The sequence below is a fragment of the Balaenoptera borealis genome, assembly GCF_965194805.1.
Source record: "Balaenoptera borealis genome assembly, chromosome: 19".
Taxonomy (NCBI): Eukaryota; Metazoa; Chordata; class Mammalia; order Artiodactyla; family Balaenopteridae; genus Balaenoptera; species Balaenoptera borealis.
The window spans coordinates 47479706-47496944 of NC_138878.1; the positions used below are offsets into that span (position 1 = coordinate 47479706).

General features: G+C 40.1%; 1 protein-coding gene across 1 annotated transcript; it reads right to left on the bottom strand.

Annotated features, from left to right (window-relative positions):
• Window positions 1-3750: 3750 nt before the first annotated feature.
• Window positions 3751-8774, bottom strand: UQCRFS1 (ubiquinol-cytochrome c reductase, Rieske iron-sulfur polypeptide 1). The gene is made up of 2 exons (XM_082370091.1): window positions 8505-8774; window positions 3751-4655 (listed from the first exon to the last, which is right to left on the bottom strand). The coding sequence occupies exons 1-2, from the start codon at window positions 8716-8718 to the stop codon at window positions 4045-4047; spliced, it is 825 nt and encodes a 274-aa protein (XP_082226217.1). The 5' UTR covers window positions 8719-8774; the 3' UTR covers window positions 3751-4044.
• Between the last annotated feature and the right edge of the window lie 8465 nt (window positions 8775-17239).

The following is a 17239-nucleotide window of genomic DNA, read 5'->3' on the forward strand; positions in this document are numbered from 1 at the left end:
AGGCAAGAATTGACAAGGAATCGGTATAGTGCTTAAATTGAGGACTTTTTCAATTATATATATATATATATATACATATGAAGGTCATCAGAAATACAGGCTCTGGACTCAAGACTCCCTGGGTTAAAATAAAACCTACCAGCTGTATGACTGTAGACAAGAGACTTCTATGTGCCTGTTTCTCTACAATCTAGGAATAGCAACATTATCTACCTGATACAATTTTTTGAGTTTTAAATGAGATCATATACATACACTCAGCCTAGTGACTAGGAGTCAGTGCTCTAAAAGTTTGCCATTATTTTTAGAATGCTACAGATTGCAGAGACAGTAATCGATATGTTTTATTAAGGAGACACAATTAGCATGGTTTGGGTGTTAATTGTAATGGAAAAGGAGGCAGGAGAGGCTAGAGGTTTTAAGCTTGCCAACTGCTATGCAGATGGCTTTGGAGGAAGACAGGACTTGCTTTCCTTTTGGACATTTTTGAGTTTTAGGTGTTAATGCAACATCCATGCACAGATGCCAACTAAGCACTTGAACATGAGTATGAAGTTCAGAAAAGTGAGCTAGGGGAGTCATTAGCAAATACTGATGAGAGTGTGTTAGAACAGTGGGCTGAGGATATCATTCTGAAAAACATGGACATTTATTTTGGGTTAATATACAAAATGCAACGATATTCAAATGACATGAAAATACAGAAAATGACAGTTTCAGCACTGTGAGAATGAAGAATGATTTCTGACATCCAGATAAACAGTATGTTCCCATTGTTTAGAAAAATTAGAGTACTAATTGCACATTTTGATCCCAAGCCATAGATATCAAATAAGGACTCAGAATGAGTCAAAGATAGATTTTCCAAAGGTATGCTCAGAAAGACCATGGTAAATTTTGTGTTATCTCTAACAAACATTTAAAAAAAATACTCTTTCCTATGATCACTCTTTTAGGAGCATAAGGCATGGATCTCAAGACTGTCCCAATTCCCAGCATAAAGAAGTGTATGTTAATGATCTCATGTCAGGGTGCCAACTGGTCAGGTTTCCTTCATGTTTCTTAAGTCATTTCTCCCTAATATCTAGGATTTTGTTTCAGCAAACTAATCAAAAAGCTATCATAGGGCTGCTCTATCTACCCATTTAGCAAAGTAGTATCAAGTAATTTTACTTGTCCAGGCACTTGTGGAACAAAGCCTTCTTTTAAAAACTAAATAGGATACTTGGATTTAACAGTTTATCATCAGTCAAAATATCATGAAAGACACAAGCAGTCCACCAAATACAGCAATTCCAGCACAGAACACCTATGCTGCACCTAGGGATCAGCAAGCTTCCTATTTGTCCTCCACTGCCATGTAGCCTCTAATGCAGTAGTGTTTTGGCATTTCAAATATGAAACTATTAACTACTGAGGTATCATTTCAGAGTGGGAGGAAATGTTATTTCTCTATAGAAAAGTGGTGCTGTTGACATTTTTGGCAGCACAATTTTTTTTCACTGTGTGGACCTGTGCTCCCTCAACTGAACATATTGCATTCCTGTTCCCCCACCCCACAAACACTCCCAATACCAAAAGCACCCTCCAATCATTGTGACTATCAAATGATGGCCACAAATGCCCCACAGAGCAGCAGTGCTGCCCCTGGTTGAACACTATTGTTATGAAACGATGGCTCTGTTGATTACAATAATGCTACCTCTGAGTTTGGATCTCTTTATCATAAAACCAAATACTGCAAACACAACAAATGCTTACCTAAGAAAACCAATTCCCATTATTACGGGAGTAGGATTAAGGGGCTCATAAAATCTTAGTTGGAAGGACTCTAAGAGAACAACTGTCCTAAGGAGATGAAGTGACAGGCCCATGTTTCCATATTTAGGAAATAGCAAAGCCAGAAAATCCTAAATTCTTGTCTAGTACTTCTTCCACTACACAATGCCCCCAACTCACAAAACTAACAACTAGCAACTAACTCCTGGATATACTGGAAGCTCAGCAGCTTCAGTTATATACAAAAAACAAAATTACTTGTTGACATAAGGATGACAAAAGAACAGTCACACAGATTTGCTGGTTCTAAGGACTGATGCAATGCCTCAAGGTCTCTACTCCAGGTTTAATTCACCTTCAAATTAAAAGTTGAAACTTTTATCATCCCACTAAGTTCCTCTAAGTAATAATTTTATGAATGTAAAATATATGCCAGCAAAGTTCCTATATTAGTATATCCTGAAGAAGTTATGAATAGCTCCTGGTGCCATTTTAAAAAAGAAAACAGCCTCAAAATTCGGCAGCTTTTACTAGATGCTAGATGTATTGGTGTAGTATTAAACAATAAGTTGTGGGCAACTGGCACCATTAAAAAGTAGCATGAGTAGAGAAAAAAGCGTAGGATGATTTTCCCCATGAATATTAGAAAAACAGAATGTTCACCACAACGATAAACAAGCAAAATATCCAACAAATATATACCGACTTCTCTTGGCCTCATGATAAAATCAGGAGAAAAAAAACTTCATGTGAGATGATACAAATATTAACACCAAATACTACAAACATATATTGCTCAGACATAATGATACAATTTCACTACTTTTAAACAATACAAACATTTCCATGGTAATCTACATATGCACAAAAGATCAGAAAGCCCTCCATTTAAAAGAGAACATGTCAAAAGGTAGTAAGTTACCAATGTTTGGCATTTTTTTGTCTCATATTTATACCTAAATACTTGAACCTAAATGTCATTATATGGAGACCTAGAACAAAATATTAAGTGCCCCATTTATCATACCTGCTAATTTTCTTTCTAGAATGGTGAAAATGAACCAAAGATTAGTATCTGCTCATAAGCCTGGAAACTCTGACATTTTTCTTTTTTGATACACTTAGCTACTGATTTTAAGGACTGGAACCCTGGAAGGCCAGTTCCCTTTGGAAGACCTAATCACTGAATCTCATTTGCTATTTTACAAATGCACATGTGATCACAAGGTGGACCCAGGGAAGTACATTACTAACGCACCTCCAAATGGAAAAGACAAGACAAATATATCAAGATAGCTGTGATTCTCAGCAAAGGGTAAAGCCCACTCCCAGTTTCCAGGGAGAATATCAGACCTTGGTCTTGTTTCACCTGTGTAATTGGAGGCACGAGGCAGAAAGAAGAGGGTGTTAATTCTGGTATGTCTCCCTATGCCCACCCTCACTTCACAGTGAAAAGTGGTGACTGCAAATCCAACTGGAAGAAACACCTCAAAATGTAATCATCAAAGAAACAAAACCAGCAAGATCATTTTCACACAAAGACAGTATTAAATCTCAGATGCACTACCCCCTTTCTTCCTCTTGATAGGATGGATGCAGGAGCTTTGGGAGACATGAATACCCACACCAGATGAAGGAAATAACAGAGGAGCACTCCACTTTTGGAAAGCTTCTCTCAGATAATATCCCATGCCACTGCCTCTTAAAACTGAAGAATTCTAATTACTAAGTTACTCCCATAAATGATGAATACAATTTCTTGGCCCGTCATAAAGGGGGGAGTGGAGGGGTATCCCACACACATAGCCAGGTGTGCAAAATAAAGGAAACTTGGATACTATTGTTTCTGCCAATGCCAAAAAACATCTCCCAGGTCTTGGAGACAACCAGCTAATTCTACCTCATCCTAACCATGAGCTCTGTAGAATCTCTGTCTCTGACACAAAGAAGATAACTAAACAAGAAAGTCAATTGTAGATTTCACAAATATCTTGTACACCGGTAATTTTTAATTAGAATTAACTACCAAAGACACTGCACCTTTGAAGTCTTTGAGCATAACCATGTTTAACAGTGGCTTTATTAGGTGAATGCTTGTAAGTATTCAACATTAAATTCAATTTACTTCACATGTTTACAAACACATCATTAGCAACTCTTAACTATTTCAAACCAACTAATTCGAAGTATAGAAGGCTTGTTTTCAAATAACTCTTCTGAGGTGACACGAAGACTGAAAGAAGCCTATGACTTGAGTCCTGGTCTCTAGCCAACAATCACTATATCGTCACTGGTGAACTCATATGAGGGAACTTCTAGGTTGAGAGGTGCAGGCCCCTTCCTGATCCTGCCAGATGCATCATAGTGTGACCCATGGCAAGGGCAGTAATAACCACCAAAATCTCCTGCATTTGCAATGGGTACACAACCAAGATGAGTGCAAACACCTATCAAGATAACCCACTCAGGTTTCTTTACTCGTTCTAAATCATGCTGTGGGTCCCTCAACTGGGACACTTCAACTGCAGATTCCTGGTCAATTTCCTTCTTGGTTCTATGGCGCACAAACAGGGGTTTGCCTCTCCATTTGAAAGCCATGTTCTTGCCCTCTGGAATATCGGATAACTTGATTTCGATTTTCGACATGGCCAACACATCAGCAGAAGCACTCATGCTGGAAACAAACTGAGAGATGACATTCTTGGCAGCATACGCAACACCCACAGTAGTTGTTGCAGTTATCAAATAGGAGAAACCTTTTCTAGCTTCACTGCTCTCTTTTGAAGACTTTGTACTATCTAACACTTCAGCACGACGATAGTCAGAGAAGTCAGGCACTTTGATGTCCGTATGGGAATAACGAACAGAAGCAGGGACTGCAAGATAAACAGAAGGTTAAAAAACACAATTAGATAAGGACTCTGAAAGGGGCATACATCAGGAAATGGAGCTTTATGGATTCACAAGCAAAAATCAAATTATAAAAATGTGAAATATGGCTGGCACTCACTGGTCTCAGAAATGGTCAAGTTGGCAATGCCAGCATATAAAATACTGAAAACAAAATGAAGTCAACCACTACGAATCATATTGGTATGAAATCATTAGATAATAGGTATAATTGAGTTCCTCCTGACTGAACACAGCGATTCAGAATTCATAACAATTCAGTGTATCAAGTTAAAAAAAGTTAAATAGTACTGTAAACAGCAACATTTTAAGTCCCCAAAAATTCAATCTAAGACATAAATATCACCCATATTTTCTGGATTAGAAGAGACCCTAAAACTCATCTAGTCCACTCATTAAATTGATGTGTGATCATCTTATTAAACCAAATGTCTAACTTTATTTTCCTATCTACCTGCTCTCTGAAAGAACTGCTAAAAATTCATAAAACACTAATTATAAGATAATAAACATTCTGTAAACAGTATAACTTTAGTTGCAGAAAACTTAGAGATTTCTATTCTAGATTTTGGGGTATAAATTCAAGTAAAACCGCCAATGGGCAGAAAAGGATATCCTTATCAGGATATGTAGCTATCAAAATCAAATGAAATCTCCAAAAGAACCAATTATTTCAATTTAATATAAAAAAAAAAGAGCAAATTTTTCATGTATCCGGCTCTTCAGTGAAGGGCAATAACATCTATAAGAGTAGGGGCATTATCTTACTTTTTTTACTGCTGAGAATCTCTCAACTGGGACACTACCATTGCAGGCCATAAAAAGGCCAGACGTTTACATCAAATGAATATTAAATAAGCAAATAATTACTGTTTATGCAGTATTCTGGATGCAAGCAGTTTATTTTTTGAAAAAACAGGTATGTCCTTCTGTCCCATACCGTTTTTAAATGTCTGACAAAAATTTAACTTACAGTATCACTTTTAAGTATGTTTCAGGAAGTAAATCTCTTTGTAAACTCTATACTCATTTAAGGAAATCTGCTACAGGTTTCCTTTTTAGAAAAGGGGACACTAAAAGTTCCTTACTTTTAGAAAATGTTTCCAAAAAAAATATGCACTTTTAAAATGCATTTTCATATAAGTTACAATCTACTTGACCTACTAGGCTGTCTCATCCTAACATACTTCCTTGAGCCGTCAAACATTACAATACATTTCACATGGTTCTCAAGGTCAGTAATTTTATGGAAGCCATAAGTATTCACAGACAATGGTGAAACCTATCAAAAGTACTCTATGTACTTTTCTAACTCACTCAACATTTTCCGTAGGGGACCAGGACACAAGTAGTGACTACTTGAGATTCACAACTATGGCAAAGTGACATATCACATACTACCCTACTTAAGTATGAATTACTTTCCCTTAGCACTGTCTGAGATTACACAGGAAAGATGTGTATCATACTTAAAAGATGAAGAAACCAAAGTTCATACTTCTACGTTAAAAGCCCTATCTACAACCCTTCCACACAAGGAAATGTACAGAGACACTAAATAGAATGGCTTTGTCACTATCATCCAGAGATTCGGTGGCAAAAGAAATCCAGTTGTCTACTCCCATTCTATCTAGTAGGTTACACTTTATACTGAGCACCATCAAGAACATAAACTGCCATATTGCAAAAATCATTCTCTAAATAATTTATATGAATTGTATTAGGTATGACTTTTAGTAGCAAAAATGCTAGCTAGATTTAGCTCTAAACTAAAATAAAATCAGATACTTATAGAAACATCATCTAGAAATGGAGAAAACTTAAGGCATTATAACAAAACAAGGTTTTTTGGTTTGTTTTGTTTTGTTTAAGGTGAGCTCTAACGTGTCCCAACTCAGGGATCTTCTCCTGACCCAACCACCCCTTCCCACATCCTCTACTAACCATCTTTCCACAAACCATCTATACAGGAGATTTTAATATGAATTTAAGCTTCAAGCTGAAGGCATGATTACAGAAAAGAGGTTTGCCTTATGTTTCTACTTTACCACTTCTTGGAGAAGTCAGGTAAGCCCCTGATTTTTAGAAGAAACTCTTTTAGCTATTTGACAAATTCCAAGATACTTTTCACCTTTGTTACTGAAATTTTCTCCTCCCTTAGTGTTTCTCACCTCAAGGTCCAAAGAACTGGCTTGGGCAATTTCTCTAAAACCCACTGGTGCCTGCTAAAAAAAATTGCCACTTCATTCATTCACAAATACTCTGCACCAACTATATGCAAAACCTGAGGTTGTGGAAGATAGAAAAATAAAGGAGATATTCTCTACACATTGAAGCTCAAGGTCAGAGGAATCACCAATACATGCAATACAGAGTGTAAAGTGTTATGTGCTATAAAACGTAAAGGAATCAGCAAATGTAAAATTTTATTGACCTGATCCTGAGTTGAGATTGAAAGGATGGGTAAGACTTGGAAATGTGGAAAACTGAGTGGGAGGACCATTTAAAGTAAAGAGAAAAGGGTGAATGAAGGCAGAATAAAGAGGGTGGGGGCAACTTGGTGTAGGGCAAAGGTCACCAATACAACTGTCAATGAGGCCAGGCAGGTAGCACAATGAATCAAGTAGACCTGATGAGGGCTGTGATGAACTGGAAAAGCACTTGCTCCGACTAAGGGTGCAGCCAATGCACAGCACACTAGACATGGAACTAGAGCCCAGTGCTGCCAACTTTCAACATTTCCAGAGACGCCAGAAATAGTCTGTTTTTTAAAACTATGCAAGTTGGGCAGACCTCAGGCACCTGGCTCACAAGTTGCCAATTCAGGATCTCCAAACAGAGCATAAAAAGAAAAACAGAAAACAAGGCACCAAAGACAAACTAGGCTCTGCTGACAGAGGGTGTAAAACACACTCCTGGTGAGAGCTTATGGCTAAATCAGTCTTTCAAATCCACACACTATCACGTACACAACGTGTATCCTTGTGCAAGTCACTTCACCTCTTGTAGTCTGTTTTCTCATCTGTCAAATGGGAGTATCATCAACCTCTGCCGGTTGCTCTTCTTGAGGATGAAATTCATTACGGTGTGAAAACCCTTTGGCCCAGTGCCTGAAAATACTGCTGATACTCTGCAGTGTAGTCTACACTATAAACGACCTTGCGGCTTCTTTTTCTTCGGATCTGCGGTGGTGACAGGGAAGGAGACTAAAGGATGGGAGGTAGCGAGCGGGACAACTTTTCAAATATTAAAAGCAATTCCTATTGTTTGAGAATTTATAAAGTGCCCCCAGAATGTGTTAACGGCTTAACGTATAATTTTTCCATCTGAACCTTACGATATAACCTACGAAATTGGTATAATCATTAATCCATTTCACTGGTGAGGGAACACGTTTAGGAATTTGCCCAAAGGCAAACGACCTGTAAGCAGCAAAATCTCTTGTCAGACTTTGCTAGAAGCAGTCGGACTCCATAGTTCTTGAACTTAACCGACGAAGTAGAAAATTTAGCCTGTGGTTGGGAAGCCTATGCACAACCACAGAGGCCCAGAATGTCAGAGATGGAGGTCACCTGAGACCGCCCAACGGAGCAGCGCCCCCGCACAGGTGAGGACACCGAGGCCCGGGGAGGTACAGAGGCCTGCCCAAGGTCGACCCAGCCCGGCAGGCAACCCCATCCACAAACAGGGCTCCGCTCCATCTTCCGGCAGACCCCCCCCCCCGCCCTTCTCGGCTGCTCCCTGGGTCCAGGGCCGGAGGGAGCAAGAAAAGAGGGACCCCTCAACCCCCGGTCGTTCCCCTCAGCCAGGCTCACCATTGAGGCCCACGGAGGCGACCAAAGGCCGGGCCGCGGCCTGGCCACTCAGCGACTCCCGGCACAGAAAGGACCGCTTCACATCCAGTACTGGCGACTCCGAAGTGGCGGGCACCGCGGCCTGCACCAGGGGCCGCAGCGCGCCCGCCACGCCGCGGGACGTGGCCGACAGGACGGGCGCAAACGGCCCCGAGCGAACAGCGACCGACAACATGGCGACGGCAGCTCCAAAGGCCAAGCCGGTCACAGTGACGACCAACCGCCCGCGGCGCAGGCGCGAACAGGGGCTGAAGGCGCGGGACCCGTGACGTCAGCGCGCCGGCAGAAGAGGAGCCCCGCCCCTATACGGGGCGGGGCGAGCCTGGAGGGCCGCAGAATCGGAGGCGGTGCGAGGCCGGGCAGGTAGGAAGGCGTGTGGCCTCCTGTGTTAGCCCCGGGTGTGTAGCGGCCTGAGTTCAGGGATCTGCCCCAAGAAAGGGGGCAATGGAGGCCCCCAGGAATGTCCCATGGGTCGATTTTGCGTCCGTTAGGGCAAAAAGCTCATTTATGGGAACCTAGGGATAAGAATAAGTTATCATAATAGTTTAAATAGGGATAATAATAGTTCTTAACATGTGTGCAAATGTTTATATATATACCCAACCATATATGTAAAATATGGTTGGGTATACATAGAAAACCCAGAGCTGAACTTAATATGTAGTAATTGCTATGTGTTTACTATAATGATTATTATCGTTATCTAACTAAAACCTTAAAAGCATTTTTAAAAGTCCAGAGACTTATGTGCAAAGCTTAATAATGATGATGACGGTGGTGACTTATGTTTATTAAGCGTTTACTATGTATTAGATTTTGTGCTTTACCTTCATTCTTTCATTTATAATCAAGATCCCTATAGCTACCATTTTACCAGTGAGGAAACAGAGGTTTAGAGGAATTATGTGCCCAGGACAGGATAACCCAGTAAGCTCTGAAGTGGGGAAATCTGTCTTCTTAGTCTGTGCTCTTACCTATTGTCACAGTTTCCCTAAGTGAGATTTCAGGGGATGCAGAGATAGTCCCTAAATCAGTTTCTATCACATGGTGAGAATGTTATTCCCTTTTTACTTCTCTTTAAATTCTTCTGATTACGCCAATGAGAAAGTCCCAGTTTGGTGTTAGTATATCTTTAATTCTTCTCAAGACTTAGTAATCTCTCCTTTAACAGAATAGGTCTTAAATTCAAAGCCGTTAGGTAGTTGAATCTAGAGAGGATTTAATAATAGTTTATTTTCGTGGTATACATTTTCTAACCATACTGATTTTCCAAAGACTGTAGTGAGATAAAGTTTGTTTTACATTTATTTAGTCAAAAGTGAGTTAATTTAAATATTAAGTAAATATTAATACAAGCAGTGCACAGATTTGGCAGAATTGTGATGGTGGTGGGTGTATGAACCAATGAAGTTTCTCTGTACGCTTGCATGGGCTCTGTGACCTAGGCAAGTTTCCTAACCCCTCTATGCCTCAGTTTCCTCACCTGTAAAATGGGGATGGTGATGATACCGTCTGTGAGGAATAAATGTATTAACATGTATAAAGCACCCAAGGGGCCTGGCACATACTAAGCTCCAGGTGAGGGTTTGCTGGTATTGTTTTTATCTGACATATCATCTACCTACTCTGAGAAGCCTTCATTTGATTCCTGATGACTCAATGATATTCCTCTCTAGGTCCACAGCACAGTGACCACTTCTGCCTGGACCTTCCTCAGGGCCTGGGTCTTGGCCTTGCTTATTGCCCCAGGGACTGTGTTGTACTCTCAAGATTGGAACTGGCACCCTCAGGGGCCACCCTGACTCAGCTAGCCACAGGGCCGGCACTGGGTTCACCCCAGCAACAACCCGAATGATAAAAGCAAACCCTTCCAGAGCAGCTAGTACACGCCATGCACAGTTGGAGTGCTTTACATAAAATAACACACTTAGTATCACAACAGCCCTCTGAGGTGGGTAAGAGTAAGTGAAGGATGAATGGTGAAAAAAGGAAGGAGCTTCATAAGGTGAGCAGAGTAGGAATTGTTATCACTAGACTCTCAGGGTTCAATCCCAGTTCTGCTATTCACAAGCTATATCCTAAGATGATTTATATATAACCTCTGTGTATGCCTCAGTTCTTCTATAAAATGAGAATAATAATAGTATCTACCCCCCAAAGGGTTATTTTAAGGATTAGATGGATTAATATATATAAAGTGAGTAGAAACTGTGCCTGGCAAGTGCTATGTAAATGTCCATAATAATAATAAAAATAACTCTTTAAATTTTCTACATGAAGAAACTGAGATTCAGAGAAGACAAATGACTTACCCAAAGACACATCATATTTTTTTCAGTTTTATTGAGATATGATTGACATATAACATGTGTAAGTTTAAGGAGTACAACTTGTTGATTTGATACACTTATATGTTGTAACATGATTACCACTATAGTGAGCTAATATCTAAGTCACCTCATATAATTATTACCATATCTTTTGTGGTAAGAACACTTCAGATCTACTCTCTTAGCAACTTTCAGGTATATAAAATGCTATTATTAACTATAATCATCATGCTGTACATTAGATCCCCAGAACTGGTTCATCCTATAACTAGAAGTCTGTACTCTTTGACCAACATCTCCCCGTTTCCATAAATCCCCAGCCCCTGGTAGCCAGCACTCTACTCTTTGTATGAGTTCTGTTTTTTTAGATTCCACATAAAGTGAGATCATACAGTGTTTGTCTTTCTGTATCTGAATTATTTCACTGAGCATCACACCTTCAAGGTTCATCCAGGTTGTCCCAAATTGTAGGAGTTCCTTCTTTCTCATGGCTGAATAATATTCCATTGTGTATTTGTACCACATCTTCTTTATCCATTCACCCATTGACAGACACTTAGGTTGTTTCCATATCTTGACTAGTGTGAATAATGCTGGAATGAACATGATACAGTTCACGATCATTCCAATGTTATACAGAAACTCAAGGTACAGTTTTCATTTCTTTTTGATATATACCTGGAAGTGGGATTGCTGGATGATATGGTAGTTCTATTTTTTATTTATTGCCAAATCTCCATACATGTTTTCCATAGTTGCTGCACAAATTTACATTCCCATCAAGAGTGCACAGGTTTCCCTTTTCTCCACATCCTCACCAACTCTTACGTCTTGTCTTTTTGATGACAGCCATTTTAACTGTGACATCTCATTGTAGTATTGATATGCATTTCCCTGACTATTAGTGATGTCAAACACGTTTTCATGTACCTGTTGTCCATTTGTGTGTCTTCTTTGAAAAAAATGTCTATTCAGAACCTCTGCCCATTTTTAATTGGGTTGTTTATTTTATTACTATTGAGTTGTATGAGTTCTTCATATATTTTGAATATTAATCCCCTATCAGATATATGATTTGCAAATGTCTTCTCCCATTCTGATGGTTGCCTTTTCATTTTGTTGATGCTGTTTTTGCTATGCAAAAGCTTTTTAGTTTGACATAGTCTCACTTGTTAATTTTGCTTTTGTTGCTTTCAGTATGATAGCTGAAAAATTGTTGCCAAGACCAACATCAAGGAACTTTTCCCCTATGTTTTCTCCTAGGACTTTTATGGGTTTTGTTTCTATGTTTAAGTCTTTAGCCCATTTTGAGTTAATTTTTGTGAGTGGTCTAAGATAGAAGTCCAATTTCATTTTACTCCATGTGGTTATCCACTTTTCCCAACACCATATATTGAAGACACTATCCTTTCCCTCATTTAGTATTCTCAACTCCCTTGTCAAATATTAGTTGACTGTATAGGCAAGGGTTTATTTCTTGGCTCTCAATTCTGTTTCAGTCGTCTTAAATTTCCTAAGACTTGTTTAGTGACCTTTTATATGATCTAAGCTGAAGAATGTTCCATGTGTACTTGAGAAGAATGTATATTCTCCTGCTGTTGGATGGAATGTTCTATATATGTCTGTTAGGTTCTTTTGGTCTAAAATTTTGTTCAAGTCCAACATCTCCTTGTTGTTTTTCTGTCTGTTTTTCAATCTATCCATTGTTGAAAAAGAGGTATTGAATTCCCCTACTATTATTGTATTATTGTCTATCTCTCCCTTTAGATCTGTTAGTTTTGCTTAATATATTTAATTCCTCTGATGCTGGGTACATATATATTTATGATTGTTATATCTTCTTGATGAATTGACCCCTTTATTATTATATAATGACTTTTTGTCTCTTGTTACCATTTTTGGCTTAAAGTCTATTTTGTCGGTATTAAGTATAGATACCCCTTCTGTCTTTTGGTTCCCATTTGCATGGAATATCTTTTTCCATCCCTTCACTTGAGCCTATGTGTGCCTTTTAGCTGAAGTGAGCCTCTAGTAGGCAGCATATATTCGGACCTTGTTTTTGTTGTTGTTGTTAATCCATCCAGCCACTCTATGTCTTTTGATTGAGGAATTCAATCCATTTACATTTTGAGTAATTATTGATAGATAAGAACTTACTAACGTCATTTTATTAATTGTTTTCTAGCTGTTTTGTAGTTCCCTTATTCCTTTCTTCTCTCTTGCTGCCTTCCTTTTTGAACTGATGATTTTCTGTAGTGTTATGTTTTGATTACCTTCTCTTTATCTTGTGTGAATTTGCTGTGGTTTTTGCTTTGTGGTTACCATGGGGCATATATATATATATATATATATATATATATATTTATTTATTTATTTATTTATTTATTTATTTATTTATTTATAAAATACAGTCAATTTTATGCTTGTAACAATTTAACTTCAATCGCATACAAAAACTCTACCCTTTTACTCTTCCCTTTTATGTTTTTGATGCCACAATTTGCATCTTTTTATATTGTGTATCCATTAACAAATTATTGTAGCTATAGCTGGGTTTTTTTTCTACTTTTGTCTTTTAACTTTTGTAGAAAGTGGTTAACAAACCACCATATTACAGTTTAGAGTATTCTTCTTTGGGGGGGGTTATGTTATTTTTTAAAATTAATTAATTTATTTATTTATTTTTGGCTGTTATGGGTCTTCCTTGCTGAGCACAGGCTTTCTCTAGTGTGGTGAGTGGGGGCTACTCTTTGTTGTGGTGCGTGGACTTCTCATTGCAGTGGCTCCTCTTGTTGCAGAGCATGGGCTCTAGGTGCGCAGGTTTCAGTTGTTGTGGCTCACAGGCTCTAGAGTGCAGGCTCAGTAGTTGTGGTGCATGGGCTTAGTTGCTCCACAGCACGTGGCATCTTCCCGGACCAGGGATCAAACCCATGTCCCCTGCATTGGCAGGTGGGTTCTTAACTGCTGTGCCACCAGGGAAGTCCCAGTTTAGAGTATTCTGAATCTGACTGTATTCTGACTATATACTTACCTTTACCAATGTGTTGTATGTTTTCACGTTACAAGTTAGCATCCTTTTATTTCAGCTTGAAGAACTCCTTTCAGCATTTCTTGTGGGCAGGTCTAGTGGGAATAAATTTCTTCATCTTTTGTTTATCAGGGAAAGCCTTTATCTCACCTTCATTTCTGAAGGACAGCTTTGCTGAATATAGTATTCTTGGTTGGCAGTTTCTTTCAGCACTTTAAATATATCATCCCATTCTCTCCTGGCTGAAAGGTCTCTGCTGAGAAATCCACTAATAGCTTTATGGGAGTCCCTATGTATGGATAATTTTTTTTCTCTTGCTGCTTTTGAAATTCTCTCTTTGTCTTTGATCTTAAACAATTTTATTATGTGTTTTGGAGAAGATCATTTTGGATTGATTTGGGGGCTGACCTATTAGCTTCATGAATTGGGAAGTCTAAATCTCTCCCCAGATTTGGGAAGTTCTCAGCCATTATTTCTTTAAGTAAACTTTCTACCCCTTTCTCCCTCTCATCTCCTTTTGGGACTCCAGTGACGCATACATTGTTCCTTTTTATGGTGTCCCATAGTTCTATAGGCTTTCTTCATTCCTTCACCCTTTTTAATTTTTTGCTCCTCTGATTGGATAATTTCAATTGATCTGTCTTCTAGCTCACTGACTCTTCTTTTTGGTCAAGTCTGCTGTTGAAGCTCTCTGTTCAATTCTTCAGTCATTTTATTCTTTAGCGACAAAATTTTTGTTTGGTTCCTTTTTATGTTTTCTATCTCTTTGTTGAACTTCTCATTTTATTCTGGTATTGTTTTCCTGATATTAAATTGTTTGTTTATGTTCTCTTGTAGCTCTCTGGGCATCTGTAAGACAATTATATTGAATACTTTGTTGGGCAATTCCTGGATCTCCATTTCTTTGGGGCCAGTTACTGGAAGTTTATTATATTCCTTTGTGGAGTTGTTTCCCTGACTCTTGATGATCCCTGTCGCCTTGCATAGGTGTCTGTGCATTTGTAGAAGCAGTCCCCTCTTCCAGACTTTATAGTTGGACTTCAATAAAGGAAGTGTTTATTATCTGTGGGTGAGGCACACTGGGTCATGCTGTGACCCTGGGTCTAGTGGTGCAGGGCACCAACTGTGGGGGCATGTGACAGCACTGGGTCTAGAGGTGTGTGTTGTCTCTTTGACTCAGGGGTCCAAAAGCATCAGCAACTGTGTGGTCCTTGGTGGGGGGATCACAGTGGCTGCAAAGGCTGTTGGGATCCTCCTCAGTCTAGTAGCTACACCTGGATCCTCCAGGTGTAGTAGCTAGGCACCTTGGCAGGCAGTGGTGATGCCCAGAGCCAGTGGTATGCACACACTGGTCTGCAGTGGCCAGCTTTAGGTGCCTACATAGTGGCAGGGGTCAGTTGCAGACACACACATAGTGATGGGGCCCAAGGCAGGCAGAAAGGCCAGGGCCAAGTATGGGCTCATTGACAGCTACCAGGGCCCTGGCTGTTAGCACACTCTTCTGTGGCTGCATAGTCTCCCCCTAGGCATGCACACTGCAGAGAGGCTGATGATGGGCATCAGGCCACTGGTGTGCAGTGCACAGCTGGAGGGGCTTGCCCCAAGCACATGCACAGTGGTAGAGGTCAGCCACTGGTCTGGCATCTTGCACTTGTTCAGCCTCAGAGACCTGAGCTGGCTGCCTGTGCAGTTCCTGGGCTCCAGTGGGGGAGGGGAGACTCAAGCAGCTGACATCATCAAATGTGAATAGATGTGAGACAAAAGCTGGTGAAATCTGCAGGGCGTCCATGGCAGCTGTGCTGGCCATTTGTTTCTTCAGTGGTGAAATCTGCTGAGGTTGTCTGCACAGCAGGTCACTATGAACCATGATCACTTCTGCTGCATGGCTGATACTGGTACCCCCTACTTTTCTTCCCTGTTCCTAACCGTCTCTGATTTTTCCACTTTGCCAGTCTGAGTGTGGTAAAACTGAAGCAGGACCTTTTTGCAGTGCCCCCAAAAGACTGAGGAAGCTAGTGGTTCACCCTGCTCTTCCTTTCCTAGAAAGAAGAATTCTTTCTAGGTGGGATGTCCCCTCTTGGCACTGAGCAGTGTTGGCTTGAGGGGTGGGTTGATGTAGGTAAAACGAAGCTTTCTTTCTTCTTTTCTTGTGAGGTTTTTCTCAGGTTTTTGTTCCACTGTCTTGCTAAAGTTTCTCACGTGGACTCTGGAGCTCTCCCAGAGCTGTATTAGTTTGCAGATCACGATCTAATTGCTGATCTTTGGGAGGGGGATAGAGACTGAGTCTCCTATGTTGCCACTTCTCCAAAGGCATGTCAGTGATAAGTAAAAGCCATTTATTTGTTCTGGGTTCCAGTCCAGTGTTGCAGCAGGGAGAAGGGTAACTCTGTGGTTGAATATCTGTCTTCTCCTAGAAGATGGAAGCTAGAATCCAGGAGTGGCAGGCAGGAAGTTGAATCTATGTAGACCAATCTGAATTCTACTTGGGAGTTGTTTTTTCTTTGTTTGTTTGTTTGTTTTTTAACTGAAGAGGCTATTATCTTTCATGCTTCACCTCTCTTTCCTTGAACACTACATCTTGTTAGGCTCTGGGGGCACTCAACCTGGTTTGCATACCAGCTCTGCCCCCTATTGCTGTGTGACTTTAGGCAACACTGAGCTTCAAATTCCTCAGCTATAGGGATTTCCCTGGTGGTCCAATGGTAAAGAATCCACCTTCCAATGCAGGGGACACGGGATTAATCCCTGGTCGGGGAACTAAGATCCCACATGCCACGAGGCAACTAAGCCCACGCGCCGCAACTACTGAGCCTGTGTGCCGCACACTACTGAGCCCACATGTCCTGGAGCACGTGTGCCACAACTAGAGAGAAAAAACCCACACACCACAACTAGAGAGAAGCCCGCATGCCACAACTAAGACCCAACACAGCCAAGAATAAAATAAATAAATAAATAAATAAATAAAAATTTAAAAATTCCTCGGCTATAAAATGGGGATAAAAATGAGATTGCTGTGAGGATTAAAAGAAAATGCACATTAAGTACTTAGTGTTTGGTACACAGCAAGAACATAATAAATGTTTGTTGTTATTTTTGTAATCCGAGAGGGGCAGAGGAATAGCCATGGGCTTGGGAACATAAATGTTTGGGAAGGTTCTCAATTCCCAGAAACTCTGAAAAACAAAGTGTATATAAGAATAAGGCAGGAGGAGGCATGACACAAAGCCTCCCTTTTAACAAATGGATGGTTAGTTTAAATCAGAGGTCAGAGGTTATAGACTGGAGACTCACTCTCTCCTGACTCAATTCTGCCCAGAGAACTATTGGTATGGCAT

Excerpts from the sequence above, each read along its gene's own strand:
- UQCRFS1 (XM_082370091.1), bottom strand. The coding sequence starts at position 8,718 with ATGTTGTCGGTCGCTGTTCGCTCGGGGCCGTTTGCGCCCGTCCTGTCG. Across the intron at positions 4,656-8,504 it reads CGCCTCCGTGGGCCTCAATG|TCCCTGCTTCTGTTCGTTAT; the intron begins GTGAGCCTGGCT and ends TTTATCTTGCAG.